Source organism: Scophthalmus maximus, chromosome 12, assembly GCF_022379125.1.
Source record: "Scophthalmus maximus strain ysfricsl-2021 chromosome 12, ASM2237912v1, whole genome shotgun sequence".
NCBI lineage: Eukaryota > Metazoa > Chordata > Actinopteri > Pleuronectiformes > Scophthalmidae > Scophthalmus > Scophthalmus maximus.
The window spans coordinates 21,881,421-21,902,236 of NC_061526.1; the positions used below are offsets into that span (position 1 = coordinate 21,881,421).

General features: G+C 43.8%; 3 protein-coding genes across 13 annotated transcripts in view; 2 read left to right on the forward strand and 1 right to left on the reverse strand.

Moving 5' to 3' along the window:
• syt1a (synaptotagmin Ia) overlaps positions 1-11,444 on the forward strand; it is a 130,529-nt gene extending 119,085 nt beyond the window's left edge. For all 7 annotated transcript variants that reach the window (XM_035616488.2, XM_035616470.2, XM_035616507.2 and 4 more), the window contains 2 exons: positions 4,310-4,443; positions 7,322-11,444. In XM_035616488.2, the coding sequence (XP_035472381.1) occupies positions 4,310-4,443; positions 7,322-7,528 (341 nt within the window). In that variant the 3' untranslated portion in view covers positions 7,529-11,444. The remainder of the gene's footprint in view (positions 1-4,309; positions 4,444-7,321) is intronic.
• Positions 11,445-12,690: 1,246 nt separating this feature from the next.
• LOC118292995 (NADH-cytochrome b5 reductase 3) lies at positions 12,691-16,728 on the forward strand. Its single transcript, XM_035621597.2, has 9 exons — positions 12,691-12,844; positions 13,175-13,300; positions 13,406-13,478; positions 14,046-14,152; positions 14,262-14,391; positions 14,473-14,556; positions 14,826-14,911; positions 15,142-15,241; positions 15,362-16,728. The coding sequence occupies exons 1-9, from the start codon at positions 12,824-12,826 to the stop codon at positions 15,532-15,534; spliced, it is 900 nt and encodes a 299-aa protein (XP_035477490.1). The 5' UTR covers positions 12,691-12,823; the 3' UTR covers positions 15,535-16,728.
• LOC118292860 (liprin-beta-1) overlaps positions 16,031-20,816 on the reverse strand; it is an 81,137-nt gene continuing 76,351 nt past the window's right edge. For all 5 annotated transcript variants that reach the window (XM_035621587.2, XM_035621589.2, XM_035621585.2 and 2 more), the window contains 14 exons: positions 20,674-20,747; positions 20,231-20,258; positions 19,793-19,946; positions 18,996-19,131; positions 18,782-18,904; positions 18,510-18,660; positions 18,304-18,409; positions 18,127-18,215; positions 17,918-18,040; positions 17,706-17,831; positions 17,439-17,627; positions 17,201-17,359; positions 17,051-17,116; positions 16,031-16,973 (listed from right to left, as the gene is read on the reverse strand). In XM_035621587.2, coding sequence (XP_035477480.2) covers positions 16,896-16,973; positions 17,051-17,116; positions 17,201-17,359; positions 17,439-17,627; positions 17,706-17,831; positions 17,918-18,040; positions 18,127-18,215; positions 18,304-18,409; positions 18,510-18,660; positions 18,782-18,904; positions 18,996-19,131; positions 19,793-19,946; positions 20,231-20,258; positions 20,674-20,747 — 1,602 coding nt within the window. In that variant the 3' untranslated portion in view covers positions 16,031-16,895. The remainder of the gene's footprint in view (positions 16,974-17,050; positions 17,117-17,200; positions 17,360-17,438; positions 17,628-17,705; positions 17,832-17,917; positions 18,041-18,126; positions 18,216-18,303; positions 18,410-18,509; positions 18,661-18,781; positions 18,905-18,995; positions 19,132-19,792; positions 19,947-20,230; positions 20,259-20,673; positions 20,748-20,816) is intronic.

Here is a 20,816-nt window from a genome sequence, read left to right on the forward strand (position 1 = left end):
AGCACCATGCTGTTTAGCTGTCGTCTCAAAATAATCCCCAGCCTCATTACAGACAGGTTACTCCACTCTCCACTTTAGCCGGCTCCATAGCAATGTATAGTTCCAATACATATCCATTATGTTGAGTTAGAGGCAGCCAGATTTCAAAGAGTAGTGAAACTCCAGTGGGAGCTCAGTTTATAGTTATACAGAACAGACTAAAGACTAGAAAGTGAGTTATAAAAGCCAGTGAATGCAGCAGCGGGCAAGGTCGTCCTTGAGTGAACATCTCTTTGAACCTCCCACGGATGTATCATTTTGTTTTGCCCAATAGTTGTTTAAAATGGCCACTTTAACAAGAAGTGTTTTTTACTATAGTGTGTTCTTGGCATGGTGCCCCGTGAAAGGTGAGTCAAAAGGGTGTCGGGCACAAAGGCTAAACGTCTGAAAGGCTAAATGGCTTATTGAGGTAGTTGCAGCAAAAAGTGTTTTGTCCCATCCTCTTTGTACCTCTCAAGATGTCCCAGAGGGCTGTGAGGCCGCACGTCACCAGGTAATGGCCCACAGTGGGGGAGGTTATCAAAGCACACAGGCACCGTGTCGGCGGTAATGAAGCCGCACTGCCTTGACCTGGTGCTCAAGCTTACCATCAAGCCCGTCGGCTGGAGGGTTTATATGATTTGTTCCTCTGGCTGGTTGGACTTAGAGGCTTTTCTCCCAGTCAGTACAGCAACGTGCCCGAGGGATCATTAAAATGGTAAACAGTCCTGAGAGACGAAAGAAATTGGAAAGTGATTAGCGAATGCAAAATTTACCTTTCTCAGAATTTTGCTTAACTAAATGCAAATTCCAAAGGTGTTGATAATAACAAGATTTCTAAGCTTTCAGATAATTGGGACTCTCAGACTGCAACATAATGATCTGCAGCACATTTTGAGAAGGCAGTTTATGTGGGTCTGCGCCTCTCGAAGAGTTTTGTCACTGTAAACAATTGTGTGTGTGTGTGTTTGTGACCGCAATGTCTGGAAATACTGTCCTCTAGCAAATGAGTGTGTGTCTGTGTGTGTGTGTGTGATTCACTGCTGAGTTGAGAGTGTAAAAGTAAACCGACACTCACCCCTAGGTGCACCCACCATGGCGAATCCAAAATGATGCGAGGAAAGTTAAAATGACAAACAGACTATATTTAACCCTGCTTGTATTGGTGTTCATTTGGCTTAACTCTGCCAGCACCTGCAGCGTATCCTGGGGGAAATGTACAGACTACTGATAGTGCATCGCCTCATAAAGCCACGGCCGGGATCCCCGGCCTCAGATCAGTAACCCTCAGGATAGCGACGACGAGCCTCTGCGCTGTACACGTACGTGAGGTGAAGTGCTCCGGCATCGGTAGCGCCGCCATTCATCCATAAAATGGGAGAGATTACATCCGTCTGGGATGAGACGGTAAAATGGGCCGGATATGAGGTACGGCGAGCCTCCCGAAACTCAATAATGCCAAACTCCCATCTGCTGCCCAGAAAGATAAGGGTGTCTGGATCGCAGTGATGTGGCGCCACAGGTGTTTTCTTTTTTTCTCTTTTTTGCCATGAGAAAGGGTTATCTTGCATATTCCCATTCAGCTGTTGCATTGTGTTGATTCAGGCACAGTTACCAATATGAGAGGATACATGACATGCACTTTAAATGTTGTATGACTCTTAAAGCAATACTTCTACACAAACATCTAAATGCAATGATAGATATTATTGTCAAAATCCCCTTCAAGGAACAGTGATTGTCCAAATGCAGCAATGCAGCTCTCTCTCGCTCTTTCTTTGTTTGGCGAAGATGACGCTAGTTACTCCAGAAACCTCAGCCATTACCCAAAACAGTGTTACATCTTCCACACAACAGTATAATTCCTTGCATCATTTATGCATCTATCAAATGCATATTTCAGACCCCTTTTTGTTTCTCGTTTTAATACAAGTCAGCTGGAAATTCCAAAAAGTCTGCTGGATACATCGTTTTCCATCAACGCTTGAAGTTAGCTGATGATGTATAGCACAAATACCTAACCCTTTTTTTAAACATGACACTGACAACTGTAAGATTTTCAGTTCAGTCGACAAGATTCACAAGTTAAAGCTCTGCGGCGTCAAATTGAGTCACTGACTTGATGGATGAAGAAGAAAAAAAACGGTACATAAAAGGCTCATTCTGCTGTTTGACATTTACTATATGAGGCTGGAAGAGTTCCTCATTTAGCTGCTATTGGATGTATTCATCCCCTGCATAAAGTGTCAACACACTCACAAAGTCCTCATTCACTGTTTCCATCAATCCGGCGCTCCATCTCTTCCCAGCAGGAGAGTAATAATGGACACCCACTCCATTAGCGGCCTGCCACCTTTTCACTCATTTCTCTATCATTTATTTATTCTGCCGCTCTTTTTTTCCCCCCTCTTACTCTGTTTTTGCGTTTTTTCTCTCTACATGTTCGCCAGGCTGCAATCAGTTCCTTATCCCCCTAAATTGGATGAAAGATTAAGGGAGCTAAGCTTGTTCAGTGTTTGCTATTGCTAGGACTCCTGTGATGTCCCTACTAAAGACTGATTTGAAGAGATGATTTTTATTATTTTTTTCAAAGCAGCCCACACATCAAAACACATGAACCGTAATAAACACTTAATGCAGGATCCAGAGATAAATCCAGATCATCAGAGCGAGCAGCGTCTCAACAACTAATTAGAAGCTCCGGTTCAAAGTCTTCCTCCTTCATTCATTCCCAGACACGACTCTGAGGCTCAGTATTTTGACGGGGTGTTGTCAGCCTCATGCGAGGTACTACCTCATTAGCATCTATGAGATAGTCTTGTCTATTTGTTTTTGGCCTAAATGATGCATGACGCAAAGTGTTTTTCCCTTAATTTCTCCCCTATAGCTCGTATATCCTTCATAATCGTGTACTGAGATCAGAAACTCGCAAAATTGTTAGCATCGTTGGCTTCGAGACACTGACGGCAACGTTAATATTGGCGTCCATGTTGCCGTTCCAAAGCAGAGGTGTTCTCGCGACTTGAATGCCAAACACGGCGTGTACACGCCTTCCCACGTCATAACCACGAGCTCTCGAATTCCATCCGAGGACAGCAACTAACGTGGACACGTGACAACCTGCTGGATAGACGGTCATTTCAACACGACCCCATCAATCAGGCCTTTATGTTAAAGAGGCAGGATGGAAGCCACTGTGAGTAAAAGGCATTTAAAAGGCCACTTGACCGTGTGTTGAAACACAAATGACAAATCAATAACATACATTTCTAAATTAATGAGCACCAACTAAATGCAACAATAGACCGTATTTAGTGTGAATATATATTGTTTAAAACCACAGTAATTATTGAATCCATCAAACCTCCTTTTTTGGATCCTATTTGTATGCCGCTGACAATTACACTTCTCCAGCTGCCTGTACTTTGGATTCTCCGAATGTGAAAATTAACTGTCTCACCTTGTCCCTTTAATGGCCCAATTAAAGCTAAAAAAAACGTGGTATTTATCTCACAGTTTGAACAGGCGATTACCGCCCACAGAACCCACTCAGGCAGTTTACTCGCAGAGCCCCGAACCAAGACACCAACTCTCTTCTCGTCCAAATTTGGTTTTGATGACCAATTGGAGGCTGTAAACAAATCAGGAGGAGTCGCGTCGGCGTGGCAAAACGAAAGCGATGGTTGTTTGGGCTGTTTGCAAACACACACACTCTACCTGATTGCTGTGGAGTGGATGAGGTCTGAGAACGCAGGCCACTTGGTCGCGACTCAAGATGGCATTCAGACCGAGGAAAAGGAGGCTCAGGCGAACAGACGGCCATGCTTTGTAAACACTGCCCAACGTTTGTTCTGAAAGTATTAACCCATCACTGAGGTCGGCACTGTAGGTTTGAAGCAGCTATAATCAATATTTTCACATTTACGTTGTTTAAACCACGGCATGTTGTGAAAAGCCCACAGAGAAAATCATCGCCTGACTCCGCAGTTATGTTTCAGATCATGTTTTGCTTTCGTTACCTGCAATTTGGCTTTTCATCAGACGCATCATCGGGCAGCAAAAAGCTCTGATGAACCAACACGACTCTGCATGAATGTTAATGTCGCTCTTTGTCGGCTTTACGGGCAAATAGGTGACTGACTGCAGACATGTTCATCATGTCAGCCTCATAATGCACAGATACAGTATGTTAGTATGCTGCCCTCAAGTGGACAAAAATCCTTCCATGCAAGTTTATCTCGAGAAGAATCTTTGTAAACCAAAAAATGTGTTTGGGTTTTATTATCTGCAGATCCATATGTGAAGATCCACCTGATGCAGAACGGCAAGAGGCTGAAGAAGAAGAAGACGACAATCAAGAAGAACACCCTCAACCCGTACTACAACGAGTCGTTTAGCTTTGAAGTCCCATTCGAACAAATCCAGGTACGATTTCAATCCACTCGCACTTCGTTCTGAAAACTGTTTAATCATTGAATTGATTTCTAAACGGCTTCTCTCTATGGACAAGTTGTATTTTTAAAACCTCAGGTTTCCGTATAAGCGACTGATAAGTGGGCGCTCGTTTACCAAATAATCAGTTTAGAGGCTTTTCATCATAACAGTTTAATAAAAGGCACTTCAGTTTAAATCAGCCGCGGCTTTGCAATTTGACAAGCCAATTGCTCCGTGGATGTGATTCTCTGCACTCGGTTATGGCCTGTAGCATGAATCTGGTTGCTATTTGTGGCTCGTCCTACCATAATTACCGTGTTCGTTGAGATGTAGGTGGAGGCAGCAAAGTGCAAACACCGATGCTGAGAGTATGTGATACTTTTACGGATGCTTTCGCCGTGTTTCAAGAAGAAAGACCCAAGTAAAGCGTGAATCTGAATAAAAAAAGGAATAGCGATGAACAACATTATCTCTTCAGGCAAGACAAGTAATTCAAATCTGATTGATTGAGCCTGTCACAGCTCACAAATCACGGTGGTTTGGGTCCACGAGCCTCAGATTCAATTTAAATTCCGTTGATCCCAATCAACCCTCGTCCAAATCAGGCTCTGATTTAGTGCTGCTGATACCGGCGTGTTGGTTCAATCTGCATTTCTTATCTCATCACCAAGAGCCCAGGTCGATCATTAAACCATTATTAAGTGCCACTGATTGAATCATAGACTCCTCATTGATTGCGTGTATTGAACATCGAATGTTTTATGCAAGTTAGAAAAGGTAAAGGTCAAACACCAACGCTGCTGCTGCTTGACCCTCGACCTCACTGACAGCTCTGTAGCCCCCTGCCGGCTTTGCATCTGATTTTACATAAAGACACTTAGAGACAAGGTTAATTGCTCTCTACCTCTGTCTGCTATTTTTCCAGAGAAACAAATACAGTTTCCTGTAATAATCAATTTCTCAGGCAGATGTTTTTTTCCTTCTACTGAGCGCCAACAGGCGGCGGCGGCAAATAAACGGCTTTTTATCAGCAAAGGTTGGATCTGCATTAACCTAGAACCGTGGGACTATTTGTGTAATTAATCTACAGATTTTAATTGTCTCAGAGATTGTGTGGGAATTGCACATAGTGCTTTTAATTGGCCGATCACGTTACACTAACGGAGGGGTTGTTATTCACCGAGATAGTTTCCACAATCTCCTCCGCACACACACACACACACACACACACACACACATAATTAGCCGCGAAGCTCTCAGTGACACCACTTAGATTAATGGGGTCTTACATAACCACTTTTTATTTATTTATTTATTTTACCCATAATGCCACATGTAAACTGTGAAACTCCGTCTCTCCTGGATTCTGAGAAGCTCAGAGATGAAACTTGAAATGTAATCAACGATCAAGGCAAGTTCCGTAAATTTTATAAACGTGCTTTTGTAATGCATGTAATAGTAAAGAAGAAATGTAAAAAAGAAATTCACAAAAGGATAAGATGGAGTGAGAGTTTAACATTCAAAATAACATAATCCACATCCATCCTTGTTTTAATTGAATTTAAATCTTTTCTTTAAAAAAAAGTTTCAATATTTAAGGGAATTTTTCATGTCTGACCATTAAATACGGAGCATTTTCCAAAATGCCCAACTGTTCTTTTAAAATATTTTCCTTTTAAAGTTTAAGATTTAAGCCTAAACAGGAAAGAAAGTTTTGGCCGGACAGAAAACTTACCCTGTATCTGAAGGAAAGTCAATAATTGCTGAATTATCCCTTTTCAATAATGATGACTATCGGTAAAAACCAGTTCCAGTACAAACCGTCCTGACTGCTCACTGATAATCATCGAGGGAATCTGCTAATTTCCCATGAAAGTGGGTCTGGTTTCAATGATCAATTTGAAGGTGAACTGTCCCTTTAAAAATCAACTAACCCGACCGGCCGTCTGGGACCTCGTTCAGTATTTCATTACATGGCGTATTAGCCACGCGCTCAGAACAGAGGTTCTCCTGCTCCTGCAGGTGGCCGATGCTCCGTCTCAGGGATCGAAACTTAATCAGGGCTCTTTGTGCACTAATTCATATCCTCTACCAGAGGCCGACGCCCAGGTCAGTGTCAGACCTGACTAATCAAACACCGAGGCCTGGTCCGGAGCGTCACTTAATCAGCATTAACCTCATCCTCTTCCTGCGTTACTGCATCACGAAGAGCAATAATCAGGGAGCGTTTAATACGCAATCACACCTTTTCCCCCACTCGGCAATAACCAGTGTTTTATTACAGGTTCTGCTTCGTTTATTAGGCCTTTTAAAATGCTGTTTTAGCAAGATGCTGGTTGATTGGGAACAAAAGTGGGAGTGGGAGTTTTTATTGGAGAAATATATGAGAAAAAGGGAAGTGATAATTATTTATTTGTCTTGGACCAAAGTCCTGATCAGTGGAAACTCAAGATCGGTGAATTATTCCCTGAAAAATTCAGGAAAATGTTGAAATGTAAAAGTGAAAACTAATTCCTGGGGGAAATGTTTTTTGAGTAGTTGTTGATTTTTTGCCTAATGAAGAATAAACCAGTCAAACGGAAAAAGGTGAAAACAAAAAAGAAATGTCTTTTCTCTCAACAGCGTCAGATAATAGTTGTGTTGGAGACGTGACATTAATTTGTATTGAACGTTTGTCTCTGATCTCTATTGGAACAAGTCTGTTAGTATGAAGAATTTATTGAGATCACAGGAGAACTAGACGGCGAATAAAAGAAAAGTAATCTTCAGATAAAATAGAGAGCAAACATTTAATAGGCAGGAGATGAAAGTCAAAGCACCTGTTCAGTGACAACCCCTGCGCTCATCTCTCCGTCCCCCTCCCCTGCAGAAAGTGCAAGTCGTTATAACGGTTCTGGACTATGACAAGATCGGCAAGAACGACGCCATCGGGAAGGTGTTCGTGGGCCTCAACAGCTCGGGCACGGAGCTGCGCCACTGGTCCGACATGCTGGCCAACCCCCGGAGACCCATCGCCCAGTGGCACGTGCTGAAGCCCGAGGAGGAGGTGGACGCTCAGCTCTCCACCAAGAAATAAGACGGGGGCACCTTTCAGCACCTGCCTTGTAGTATCTCTAGCCACTGCGTGTAAATACCTCAGTGATATATGGGTCCATCCATGTAAACCCCCCCCCTCCCCCCTCCGTCTTAAACACACTCGATCCTAACTGGTGAAACTCCCCGTGACATCATATCCGCCGCTTTTTTCTATCAGGTTCCCACTTTGACTCGCTTTTCAATTCATTTCTGACTTTATTTAAAATTTGTTCCATTCAGATTTCGCAGTTTTCCATCACGAAACCCTGAAATGCCCCCCGACCAAATGCCCCCCCCTCCTTCTTTTAAGCAATATGATCTGTATAGATAGCGCATGACTGAAAGAGTTTTACTGTACCACAGTTGTATATATATAAGTATGCAGACAAAAATGATTTCTAGTTTATGTGTTTGTATGTTGTTACCCGTTTCCTAATCTGTGTATATCTCGATGTTTTTAATAAGATGTTCTATTTTAAATTATGTACATGCAGATATAGAGGGAAAGCCAATATTATTATAATCACAGGATTTAAGAGAAAATGCTACCTTATTACCTTACTGCATTCCAGATATGAAAAAAAATATGAAAAATGAATTCCAACCTACAAAGACGCGAGTGGGAAATAAATTCACGTTGTACGACGGAAAAGACAAACAGATATATATATATATATACATATACATATACATATATATATACGCAAAACTCCAAAATACAAGGCCGTTAACTGCTATGGTTCTGTGGGACAAAAAAAATTATAATTATGCTGCTGGAAATAATACAAGCACATGATTTCTTATGACTTTTTGTACTTGTGTCTCAATCAGAGGACGTACACGTTCAGTTCGGTGCGCACTGTTACCGGGCGAAACCAGTCGGCGTTTCGTTTCTCCATGTTTGGCAGTTTCCTCGTTGTCAAAAGGCCCGCGGTTGTTTTTTCTTCTTCTGTATGTTCCGAGAAATGTTTGGCCTAAAAGGAAAAAACCCAGATGAATTCCGTGACCCCTTCAGAAACAGGCCCCCGTGTGAGGAACAAGCACCAAGCTGTAGCCATCGTGTCCTTAAGCTCATTTAACAATGTTCTTTTGTCAACTGCTCTTTCTCTAAACGGCCTCGTGGTCGTCGGAGGATCGATCGCATTTAGGCTCAAAACAAAAAAGGAAAAATGAAGACAAAAAAAAAAACAGGAGTCGTCGTGACTCTGGTTTGAAGAGGACTATTTTTTAAGAGCAATTCAACGTCTTGACGTCTTTTAGTAAACTGCATGATTTTTTTTACAAACTTTACTAAAAGGCTGGGACGGGAGGGGGGAGGGGGGAGGGACGCTCTTCTGATACCATCCCCTTGCCTTCAATCAGAGGAGACGAGAGAGGAGAAGGAATGAATCGCTCCCGACTTCGGGGTCAAGTGTAATATTGACGTTGAGGGCGAAGCGACTTTCTAAACACTGCCACTTCCCAGGGAGGTCGACTCCACGTGCGGCTCCTCTCTCCGTGCACACTCCCACTCCGCCGGTGGTCGTAGCTTTTCCTTTTGGGGTTCGTCGGGATCCAATGCCTCCGGCCGCACCGGTGCCCTCAAACCGCAGTCTTTGCTTTTGCGTTGCCTTGGTCCCAGAGTGACGCGAGAGCGGAGCCACGTTTCACTGCCAGTTCGACCTTTTTCACGTGGCTGCTGTCTTTTGCAATGGACGTCTCCGAACTAGCCCGTCGACTTCTTCTTAAGAAGCGATCGTCGGCCGGCTTCCTTTTCCCGCGGGAAACAGGAGGGCGGGAAATCCTGCCGCTGCTCCCACCAGCTTGATTTGAATAAAAGAAAAAGGGAATAAAGCGACGGCGACAAATCACGAATTTAGCCGACAGCAGTTTCATCCGTTCAGTTTTCCTCGTTGGCGCAGGACTACAGAGTAGTCATCCAAGTGAATGGTCTGGGTACAGTAGGCGGTCGGGCCACATCGTGTCCGCTTTAGGGAAAGAAGTTTTGAATCCACGAAGTCTCTTTTATCTCGGAGGAACCTCTTGCGTATACTCGATGCTCTATAGCTTCAGGAGGACTTTCTAAATGTGTTTCAATGTGTGTCGTGTAGTTGAGTATTGATGAAAAAGCTACGTGTACATTCCATAGGAGTCTCTCCCTCCGTGGAGGACTGCTTCGTGTATCACTGTGACTGCCGTGTGTGCTTAGACATGTAGACTTTTATCGGTAGGTAGCGGGAAGAAAAACCCCCAGTTCGTTCTGTAGTGATGTCGTAGCGTTTTTAAAAATGCCATTTATCCTTCTACACGCAGAGAGAACGAGAGAGGAAGGGCGGGAGGACGTGTCATCGAGCAGGTCGCGTCACGCAGCTTTTCGTTGAGCACTGTGCAATATTTCTATGTTTGAACGTGGGGGAAAGAAAAGAAAAACAGATTCTATAACGCTAGAGGATGATTCCAGTCCAGAGAGAAGTTTCCTCCGTTAGCACACACGTAGATTCAGCTCGACGCCTGTTGACCTCTTGTTTTTCTTCGGGTTCCCTTCCCCCTTTTCTCCTCTCGCACAACGAGCTCCAGCATCAGACGCTTCAGGGAGAATCAGTTCAAACACCAAAAAAAAAACACATGCTACATCTGAATATCCCCGGGAAATATGCCCATGTATATATTTACATAACTGTCCCCAAAAAATGTATATCTAGATTAATGAATAGGATTTATTCAGCCTCTATACAAATATCTTATCAGTCACACTAAATGTCTACGCCATCGTTTTCTTTTTTTTCATCATGGATTTGTTTTTTTGTTTTTTGATTTGCCCTGTTGATTAAGAAGAAAAAAACTCCTTTTTATATTTGAGATGAAAACTCTGAATGTACAGTTCGGACTGTGTTCGCTGTCGTTTACTTTAAACCGTGAGATTAGATGTACTTTGCACTTTTTGTTGTAAAAAAAAAAACAAAACTAAGTCATTTTGTTTATATTTCTTCAAATCTTTATGACATTTATTTAAAAAAAGCCTTTTTTGGGGGTGAAACCTCGTCCCAGGTCTGAAAGCATTGGAAAAAAAACACTCAATATACTTATATTACAGCTGCACATTCCCTGTTCCTCCTCAACAGAGGGAATCTTTTCATTTGACATGTTTCACATGTTAGACTCATTAATTCCAGTAGAGCTTCAGATCTGAATTTTAAAAAAAAAAAAAATATATATATATATATATATATATTAAAGTACAAGGTAAAAAAAAAAAAAAATGGCCGGAGCAATTCAACATGAATAAATATAATGCAAGAACACGGTGGTGCTGATGGGATTATCCAATCAGAGAACAGGATTGTGACATGAAGTCAACGTGTATCAGGGAAATTCAGTAGCGGGCAGCATTGCAGAGAAACCCATCCGACTGGGGGGCGCGTGGGAACGAAAAACCACAAAGACAAAAAAAGCCATGACCTGCACCAAAGTAAACGCGTGCATAATCAAAACCTCCCCAAATTCTACTCTTGTAAAAAAAAGCCCTTATCGAGCTCTCTGTGTGACGACCGCGTCAACATTCTCTCCAGCCACAAGGGACCTTTTCAAAAAAGACTAAGCTGTGTAAAGTATTAGAATCTGATGCTGTAGAAAGATCCTAGTTGCCTTCGTGTATATCAACTGCCTGCTTGAGTATTTTTGTGTGTGGAACTTTTCTCTCTGTGATCTCGTAGAAACTGTTTGGGGTTGTTCTCTTTCCTGCCATATCGCTTCGCAAGCGACTCAGCGAAGCCGCCAACGGTTATATTTGCTGTGTATACCTTTCATTTTCTTTTCTTTTTTGACGAGGTGTTTTACAGTTTTGTTTCACTTTGTGTAGTGATTCACGCTGTGGAGTTTTTCTGACTGTTGTTATATAACTTCATATACACAAATGATCAATAAAAAAAAATGTTTTATTTCCTGTTGATACAGAAGTTTTCTCAAGTCGTGATTTTCAGTTTTATGATCAAAACGTTTATATAAGCAGAAAGAGAGGCTGTCACCGCCTCTAATAGGATCTTATTATAATAATAAAACACTATTGATTACTGTGCGGTACTACAGTGAGAGTATTGATCCACAGGAGAGGAATGAGTCACTGCTCTTGCTCAAAACTCCGATAATATCTTTAAGAAATGTGCCTGCGAGCATTATGAGTATGAGAAATTCCAATTTTAATAATGACGTTTGCTTCTAAATACTTAGACAAATCACTACTGCCATCTAACGGACGTAAAGGAGCATGACAGTGTGTGACAGGATAGAATACCATGTTTTCCCTCTTTGCCCCTGAGCACAGATCATTTTCCATCAGAGAATATTCACTGACTCGCAGAACCAGAGTTTGTCCTCCACCTGATGTACAACGTCGCATCGATGTGAAGCGAAGCTCAGATTGAACCTCAATGATGAAATGAACCCTGAGGCTGGAGATTTATAGATTCAAACATCAGTGATTCACAGTCAGATGTCACACATCTGCATAAAGGAAGCTATGAGCTGAACCAATCCCTTTGTATCCATTTTGTTTCTTTCCCCCTAATCAGCTTTTTACACATTGTCTATTGTTTACATATATTCTTATCTGCATGTTTCAGCTTTTTCTTGCAAAGTAAACCACACCCGTGAAGAGATAAACATCTTGGTGATGTTCTGTTGTCTTTTAAAGTCAGATACATTTAAGTGTTTCCTGCATTGAGAACCACTAACATTAATATAAAGATATCAAATAATTTTGAGCAACTTATGGTTTATTTTTAATTTGTAGAGAGAAGGTTTATCCTCAAAGCTTTAAAAAAAAATACGTGTGATCAAAGTCACAATAACAATAATGTTTGGTCTCATTAGACTCCATTCACTTTTTTATATATATATATATATATATCTTTTATACTGACACGTTTAAATGCATTTTATTTCTTGGGAGCTTTTATTTTTTAGAATCTTTACAGGAAGTTACGTTTGAGCGTCATCTTGTTAAAGCTAGCAACAACTAGTCGCTATCACACCGGAAGTACTTACGTTTATGCGTTTAAAAAACTAACGTCGTGTTATAAAAACAGTAATTAATATATAAAACAGTAACATGTTGATGATTAAGATTATTGTGTCTATATTCAAGTTGCTGCTTGTTATTTTTAAAAAAGATTTTTAAATGAACGCTTTTATTTTTTAAAAAGCTGACCGGATGGGTATGTTTCCCTCAAGCTAGCTCTCATGACTTCTCGCGGCAGCCTCAGTCGCAGTTGACGCAGCTGCTGCAGCTCCTTGTGATCACCAACAACCGCGCAGCAACATGTTGTCCTACATCATCGGAGTAAGTATTCATCATCTCGTGAAATAGTTTAATCTTTTAATATTTCACACATTGTAAAGAAATGTATCCGCGTTAGCTCGGGCTAACTTGAGCTAACGTCGAGGTTCCCTGGCCGGGAGTTGTGTGTGTGTGGAGCTCGGAGCTCGGCCCCCGGGAGGGCCCCGCCCCTCCGCCCGCAGGAATCCACCATGACTCACTCGTGCTGTTGTGGATGAAAGTTAAAAACCGAGTTGAGTGTAGTTCGGAGACAACGCCCCGAGCAGGCCTCCCTCATCCCGCTGCTACACGGAGGTCTGAGCTTCTCTCCTGCTTGTTTGACCTTCGTCACAGCTGATCCGCGGCGGCTTCGACAGCATCGTCAACCTGATCTTCAGGCTCCTCTTCTCCAAGAAGAGACCCGCCATCACCCTCCAGGACCCGAGCATCAAGTACGCGCTGCGGCTGCTGGACAAGCAGGTGACCCGCCGCCGAGAACTCGCGTTTCCCCTGTTCGCAAACGCAGCTGATGCGTTCACGTACCGTGTTTGGTTCTTTGAATGAATCTGCTTGTTGCTTGTTCAGATCGTCAGTCACGACACCAGGAAGTTCCGCTTCGCTCTGCCGTCACCTGAACACATCCTGGGTCTTCCAATCGGTGAGTATCGATCACACAATCAGTATTAATTTAACTGTACAATGATATAAACAGTACAGTGTTTCCTTGTGTCTGTTCAAGGAAAAGAAAATGATGCACATTCAAATAATTCGGTGTCATTCACTTGATTGTTTTTGTTTGCAACTTGACTAAGAATTAAAATATTGCATATTTGGAATATGTTTATTTTTATGAGGAGTTTAATTTAGAGGATATAATATTTGGGCTGCGACTAACGATTCTTTTTTCAGAGTTTATTCCCCTAGTCGTGTCAAAATTGTAAAAATAAAAAATGTATATCCGTCTATCATCACAATTCATCGGAGTTGTTAGTGATGAGACTTCAAATTGCTTGTTTCATGTGATATCAGTACAAAATTATTATTATTTGTACCTTCATATGTGACAAAATGAAAATCAGAGACTCCTCATATTTGAGAAGCTGGAACAATTGTCGATCAATTATCAAAATAGTTTAATTTTCTTACAGCTGACAACTTTTCAACACATTTCATTGGTTTTGACATGATTCTAAGTAGCTTGACTCTTCGTTGTGTGTCTCCTCAGGGCAGCACATCTACCTGTCTGCTAAGATTGATGGTAAACTGGTGGTGCGTCCGTACACGCCGGTGTCCAGCGACGATGACAAAGGTTACGTGGACTTGGTGGTGAAGGTAATAATAAAAAAGAAAAGCCTTGAGAGGAGAAATGTTTCTCTTGAGTCATCAATCTGTGGATTAACTCTTTTTACGAACCGGTTCCTCTTCTTGTCCTTGTCGACAGATTTACTTTAAAGATGTGAATCCTAAATTCCCCGAGGGAGGAAAGATGAGTCAGTACATGGAGAGTCTCAGGATCAATGACACGATCGACTTCAGGGGCCCCAGCGGCCTCCTCGTGTACAAGGGCAAAGGTCGGCAACATGAACGGCTGTCAGTTCTTTTGATGATACTGTTTTAATTTCAAATGTTTGACACTTTTTTTCCGTCCACAGGAACTTTTGCCACTCAGTCAGATAAGAAAGCTCTTGCTGAGATCAAGACGGCCAAACACGTGGGGATGATCGCCGGAGGGACGGGTGAGACACTTTAAATAATTCTGCAAAGGCTGATTTTTACTTCAAGATCCTGAACGCATCACATCTTATGATTTCATGTTCATAGACATTCAATACATAAAATTTGACCAAAGCGACGTACAATCAGGCATGTAGCATTAAGGGCCACGCTGAGATGACCTAGAATCAAACCTCGACCTTCTGTACCTAAGTCAGCGGTGTAACCCACAACACCCATAAAATACTTGTAGTTCTACTTTATTAATTTTAGATCTTCTGGTTTCTTCCAGGCATCACTCCCATGCTGCAGCTCATCACCGCCGTGATGAAGGATCCCCAGGACCAGACGGTTTGTTACCTGCTGTTCGCCAACCAGGTGAGTTTCACCAGCCCGTCAAATATTATCATATTACATTGTATATACTCAAACATATTTGTGTCCAACATCTTGTAATAACATGAAGGTTGTAAGACAATAAAAACACAGATAGATTTTTAAACCAGTAATGTAATTTATTATTCAACCAAGAACAGAAGCATAGGTGAACGTCTGTGTATGTTTCATAACAGTCGGGATAATAAACCAAATAATCTCTGTGTCGTCAGACTGAGAAAGATATCCTGCTGCGGCCGGAGCTGGAGGAGATTCAGGTGAACAACCCGGATCGGTTCAAGCTCTGGTTCACGCTCGACAGAGCATCAGACGGTGAGTTCTCCCACTGACAGCAACACTCACATGTTATGACCACTAGGTGTCACTAATGTGATATAATTAGATGGAAACCTCCTTTAGAATAAAAGACCTCTGGTTCTCGTGTCGTTGCAGACTGGGAGTACAGTCAGGGCTTCATCAGCGAGGACATGGTGAGGGAACGTCTGCCTCCTCCCGGCGACGACGCCTTGGTGCTGATGTGCGGACCGCCGCCCATGATCCAGTTCGCCTGCAACCCCAACCTGGACAAGGTCGGCCACGCCGAGAGCCGTAGGTTCACTTTCTAATCGTCCCGTTGTCGAGGGCACTTGATATATATTATCTGTACTGCACTCGTGTGGTCGCAGGGGGTATTGCACTATGTAAACTATATTTATGCCCCAACATTCATCATGCAGCAGAATCAGAGCACGGACCAAGTTGAGGAGGTAGTTGTCATGTAGGAGGAAGATGGTGGATGTTTGTTGTGTAGCGAAATGAGGGAGTGATTCGCCGTGTTGCTGAAAACAAAGCGACTGTCGTGCTGTGGCCTCCGTGTCCGAGAGAAAAGATTGAGGTTTGTTTTTTTCTGAGTGCCTTAACCAGTTGCAACGCTTTTCTTATGCACAGTAAAACATAATCGTGACCACTTGCTTAGTTTATACAGAATAACTAATCCTCACGTTGTGGCTGTCGGGTGCGTCGATCTGATGTTTATATGTAAATGTTACTGTCGCGATATCGAGGCTTTGAATGTTTAAGAAAAAAAACTGCCGTAGCGTCTTGAATAAGAGGACAGAGAAATTAAATTTCATTTTTATTACCAAAACATTTAAAAACAATGCAGAGTAACAAGAGAAAATTGTTTGGTAACTTCGTTGTAGAAACAATGACTTTGGCTTCTTGCAGATTCAGTTCAACACTTTGGGAAACTGACTCCGACATGGAGGGATTAGCACGGCGCTCTATAGTTAGCTGACCACGCCCCCTCTTACACCCCAGACTGATGAGTCACCGACATGTGACAGAAGTCAGGCTGTGTACAGTCTGACTTCTGTCACATGTAGGTGACTCATCAGTCGGTAGTGGTCAGCTACCTGAAGACAGACATGCTGAGCCCCGCCCACCCTCACAAACAAATGTTAATTCGGATCATAGAACAATCATCTGGTTTTTAGTCTTTGAACCTACATCCTGGTGTGAGAGCGAGTTTCCCAAAATGTCCGACTACACATTGGTTTTGCTTTCTGAGATGTCTCGACCTACGTAGCTGTAACGTGTGTGTGATGCTCACAGCAACATCCAGGTTCTAGAAGAACCTTCAACAGAAAGAGAGGAACAGTAACATGGTGTCCAACCAAACACTTAACGGAAAAAGAAACAAAAAGCAGATGAGCATCACACACGACGACAGTGAAGGAGACGAATCTCTGACACCTGAACAAACGAGAACTGATGTAATTTGACTGAAGTTGTGGACGTGAATAAACACTTAATCCTCATCTCAGTGATCACTCGTCACCACACAAACACTTGACTAATAGAAACTAAATGCAGGAGGAGGTACATCGATGCAACGTTTTGCATTTTAAGTTCATGCATTAATATTTGACTGCTTCAATAAATATATGTGTGGCTGGTCGGACGACATGCTCACTAACGTTTGTCTTCACATGTTGGAAATGTCTTGTGTTTCTGCGGCGTCGGCCGAGTTCTCATGGAAAAACTCGTCGTCCTTCAGCATGTTCTGAAACACACACACACGCGAGGTTCGTACACATTCTTTTACCCGGCACACACGATCACAGAGGACCAGTTTCTCACCGTCAGGTTGTTGATTCCCTCGGAAAACGCTCCGATCTGTCGGACCGCCTGTTCGGAGTCGTCCATCTGAAAGATCGATTCAAAATGTTACGACTACAGTAGAGTTACAGATGAGAACCTGAGTGGAGGTCCGTGTGTGTGTGTGTGTACCTGCTCCAGGTGGTCGAGGTTTTCCTCGTAGAGTCGCGCTCCCGTCTGGAAGCTGCTGCTTTTGGGCATTTCCACGTTCATGGGGCAGACGTACTCCTCGCCGTCGTCCTGGCGTTTCCTCCTCAGAGTTCCGAATCCACCGAATGACAGGCGTCGAGGCTGGAAGAGACGGAAACACGCGATGAGCAGGAGTTTTTAAAAGTGACTAATTTGACTTTCAAAGAGGACGGGCAGTTACCTTGACCTTGGCCGTGGCGGTGAGGACGGTGTAGTCGGGGTTCTCCAGACAGTCCTGCTTGAGCCGCTGCGCCTCGGAGCCGACCAGCAGGTGGAAGTGCGTGGCCAGGTGGCGTCGCAGCAGCGTCTTGTTGGGGGGGATGTTGAGCAGCAGAGCGAGAGCTTCCACGTTGAAGCGCGGCTCCAACACCTGCGGAGAAGACGGTCAGAAAAGGGAAACAAACTACTGGAGTAGCTTGTATCTGGTCTTCTGGCCCCGCCCACTCACCATCAGTCCTCCGTGGACGCCGCTGCCCCTCAGGTTCGGCGCGTACTCGGCCAAATCCACTGAGCGGAGCCACTCCATCACCCTGTGGTTGGTCCACTGGGAGACCTCAGCTGGGGTGATGTTGTTCTGCACAGACACAGGGGAGTGAAAATCTAGATTTTTAGGTACATAAATTAAAATACTGCAGGTTGTGTCTTCTGTGAGTGCGATACCTCGTCTGACGGTCGTCGCCTGAGACAGTTTTCTTCGTAGGCGTTGAGGCGAAGCACCTGAATGGCTCGTTTGATGCTGAGGTGATGCAGGACGCTGCCGACCTTCAGCGACAACAGGTCGTCCTGCGATCAAAACACCAGAGAGTCACGACAACGTCATTCGTCGTGTGTGTGAACGTGGTCAGAGTGTGAAAGCGGAGGCAGCTCACCACCGTCATGAAGTGCAGCATGCGTCCGCCCACACGAGCCTCTTCAAAGTGACTCTTGTACTGCGGGAGGCCGATGTCGTCCAGCCACCCTGAAACAAACAAACACACAAACATCAGGGAGGTGGTTGGTGACAGGACGGGTCGTGTGGTTAAGATGGCGGATGGCGTCACACTGACTCGTAACCCAGTTGTGGTCCAGTCTGCCCTCCAGGTCGTCGGAGCCGAGCGCCTGTAAGGCGAGCTGCAGCTTCTTCCTGTGGAGCGGCTGCTTCATGCCCAGCTCCTGATCAGGTGAACAGAGGACGACGACAGTTTGTACGTTTGTCATGACGTCCATCTTTTACTATTTACAGTATTACCGTCGCGATAAAAACGCCTCCCACCTTCTCCAGGTCGTGTTGCGACGCCTGCAGGAGACTTTGTCCCGACTTGATCCAGCTCTGACCCTGAACGGCACAGAACCCGAGGCCCTGCTCGTGCAGCCAATCACAGACGTCGTCTCTGCTCCACCGCGAGAACGGAACGTCGACAGCGCTGAACACAGACGGAGAGAGAAAACATTTCCCATCATTACTATAAACTCAATTCTGAACATTCTTGTTCTCTCAAACACCTTTAAAAACACCCAACAAGAATTATTATATTCAACACCTACTTGTGTTTATGTTCATGCGACCACCCGAGTCGGGGGCCGGCTGTGGCTCTGACTCCGCCCCTCCTGAACTCCACGTCGGCTGTGTCGTCCAGGTTGAAGGAGGTGGAGTGACTCCTCTTGAGCCTGCAGGAGTAAATATATAATATCTCAGTGTATAAATAACCAAGAGGTGATCCTGTCGTGTTCCTGTGAACACAGAACACTCGAGTGTTACCTGCCGAAGAACCTCCTGAAGCCTTTGGACTTCTTCTTGGTTTCTGGCGAGGACGGCAGAGGAGCGCCGTCGTGGGGTTTGTGTGGAGGAACGCCGGCCAGGTCCAGATGATCTGTGCCTTTACGCTCCGTCTCCGCTGGAGGAGAATTACATCAACGTGAACGTAACTGAATATGTGCTGCGAGGAGAATGGACATCCCACCACCACGCAGAACTAACCCTCACCCAGAAGCCTCTCATTGCTCGACAGTCTACAGAGGCTCCGCTACAACCCGAGGTTACAGAGACGGAATTATGAAATGAGACCAACCATGCAAAGGACTAAGCTGCTTTCAGACATGCGCTGAAGTCCAGACATTTTCCAGAACTCTTACAGCAAGTTCTTTAGTAAAATGTGAGAATACAGCAGGAGAATCTTCCGGAAGATTTATAATTCTCCTGCTGGGCCCAATTTTTCGGACATTTTCTAGAGATCATGTCTGAAAAACAAGCTCTAGTTAAAAGCTACGACACACTAAAAGATGCTTCACAAGCTCTATCAATGCAGCTTCATTGCAGATGGTTTTGTGAGCTCGTTGACAGAAACGTCTCAGAGCACCAGAGCAACACACTGGAAACTTGAGAAACATTTGATCCAGGCCGCTGCTCGACTGTACCTAACACTGGTGCACTGACACTCCGGCTGCGATCTTCACCGTTTACAGACGCATGGAAGAAACATCAAAATCAGGAATACAACACATACAAAAATTCAAACAAACACTCGGTAACAAAGACAGCGGTCTGGTGGAGCTCACCCAGGTTCGGAGCGCTGGCCGTCTGCTTGATTCCGCGCAGCTTCAAGAATCCACGGCCGAAAGAAGAGCGGATCTTCTTGGTGCCGAAACTGTCCTCGCTCGGGGCGTGTGATCTGGTCGGGGAGGAAGAACCGGGCGCTGGTCTGTTAGTGGTCTGTGGGGAGAAAAAAACAGGACAGAAGATAAGTTAAAACATAAAAAGTGTAGTTGCACCATTTAACCACTAGGGGCCAGAGTAGGTCCATGTGGAGCAGAACAGGCTCATCGTGTGATTGATCCTGTGACTCGTCTCTGTCACGCACTCGAAACCAGAGGAATCACATGGATCATTAACTCTCAACATTCAAACGTCAACAGGAGACATAACTAAAACTTCTGACAATGATCTGATTTCATCAGGTCAGTTTAACGTCCTCATGAGAGAAGGCGGAGTCTCACCTGGTCAGCGCTGCTGGTTTTGGTCGAGCTGAAACAACAAGAAGGGAAATTCAAGTATTAAGTGAAGAACAAAAGGTTTGAGAGCATTCTCTGAAATTCAAGCATCGCTCAAAATAAAGTTTTAAGCTTTCCGTTTCTTCTGAAAACATTTTATGAAAACCAGGTATGAGTCTAACGGGATGTGAGAACATTAGACATTTAGGAATGAGGGACAAAGAAGCAGCTACGGTTTTCTGTTGGTTTAGAAACTGACCAAAAAACTAATTTCAAAAAGTTAACGTGAGAGCAAACTATCACCTCCACACCAACAACAAACAAACAGAAGAACAGTTGATGTTTCTGTGAATATTTTAAGCAAATATTTCTGTGTATTTTTTTCCACTCATGAGATTAAATAAAGCAGAAACGTGTGGTTTTATTAACATCATTAGATATGAATTTACCTCCCTGCTGCCTGTGACTGTCGCTCTCTGTCCAGCTCGTTCATCTCAGAGAGAACTGCTATACACGGGATTGACTGGGACGAGAGAGTGAAACACGATTAACAGCAGAGCAGCGACAGATAAAAACAGAATCTCCGACTCCA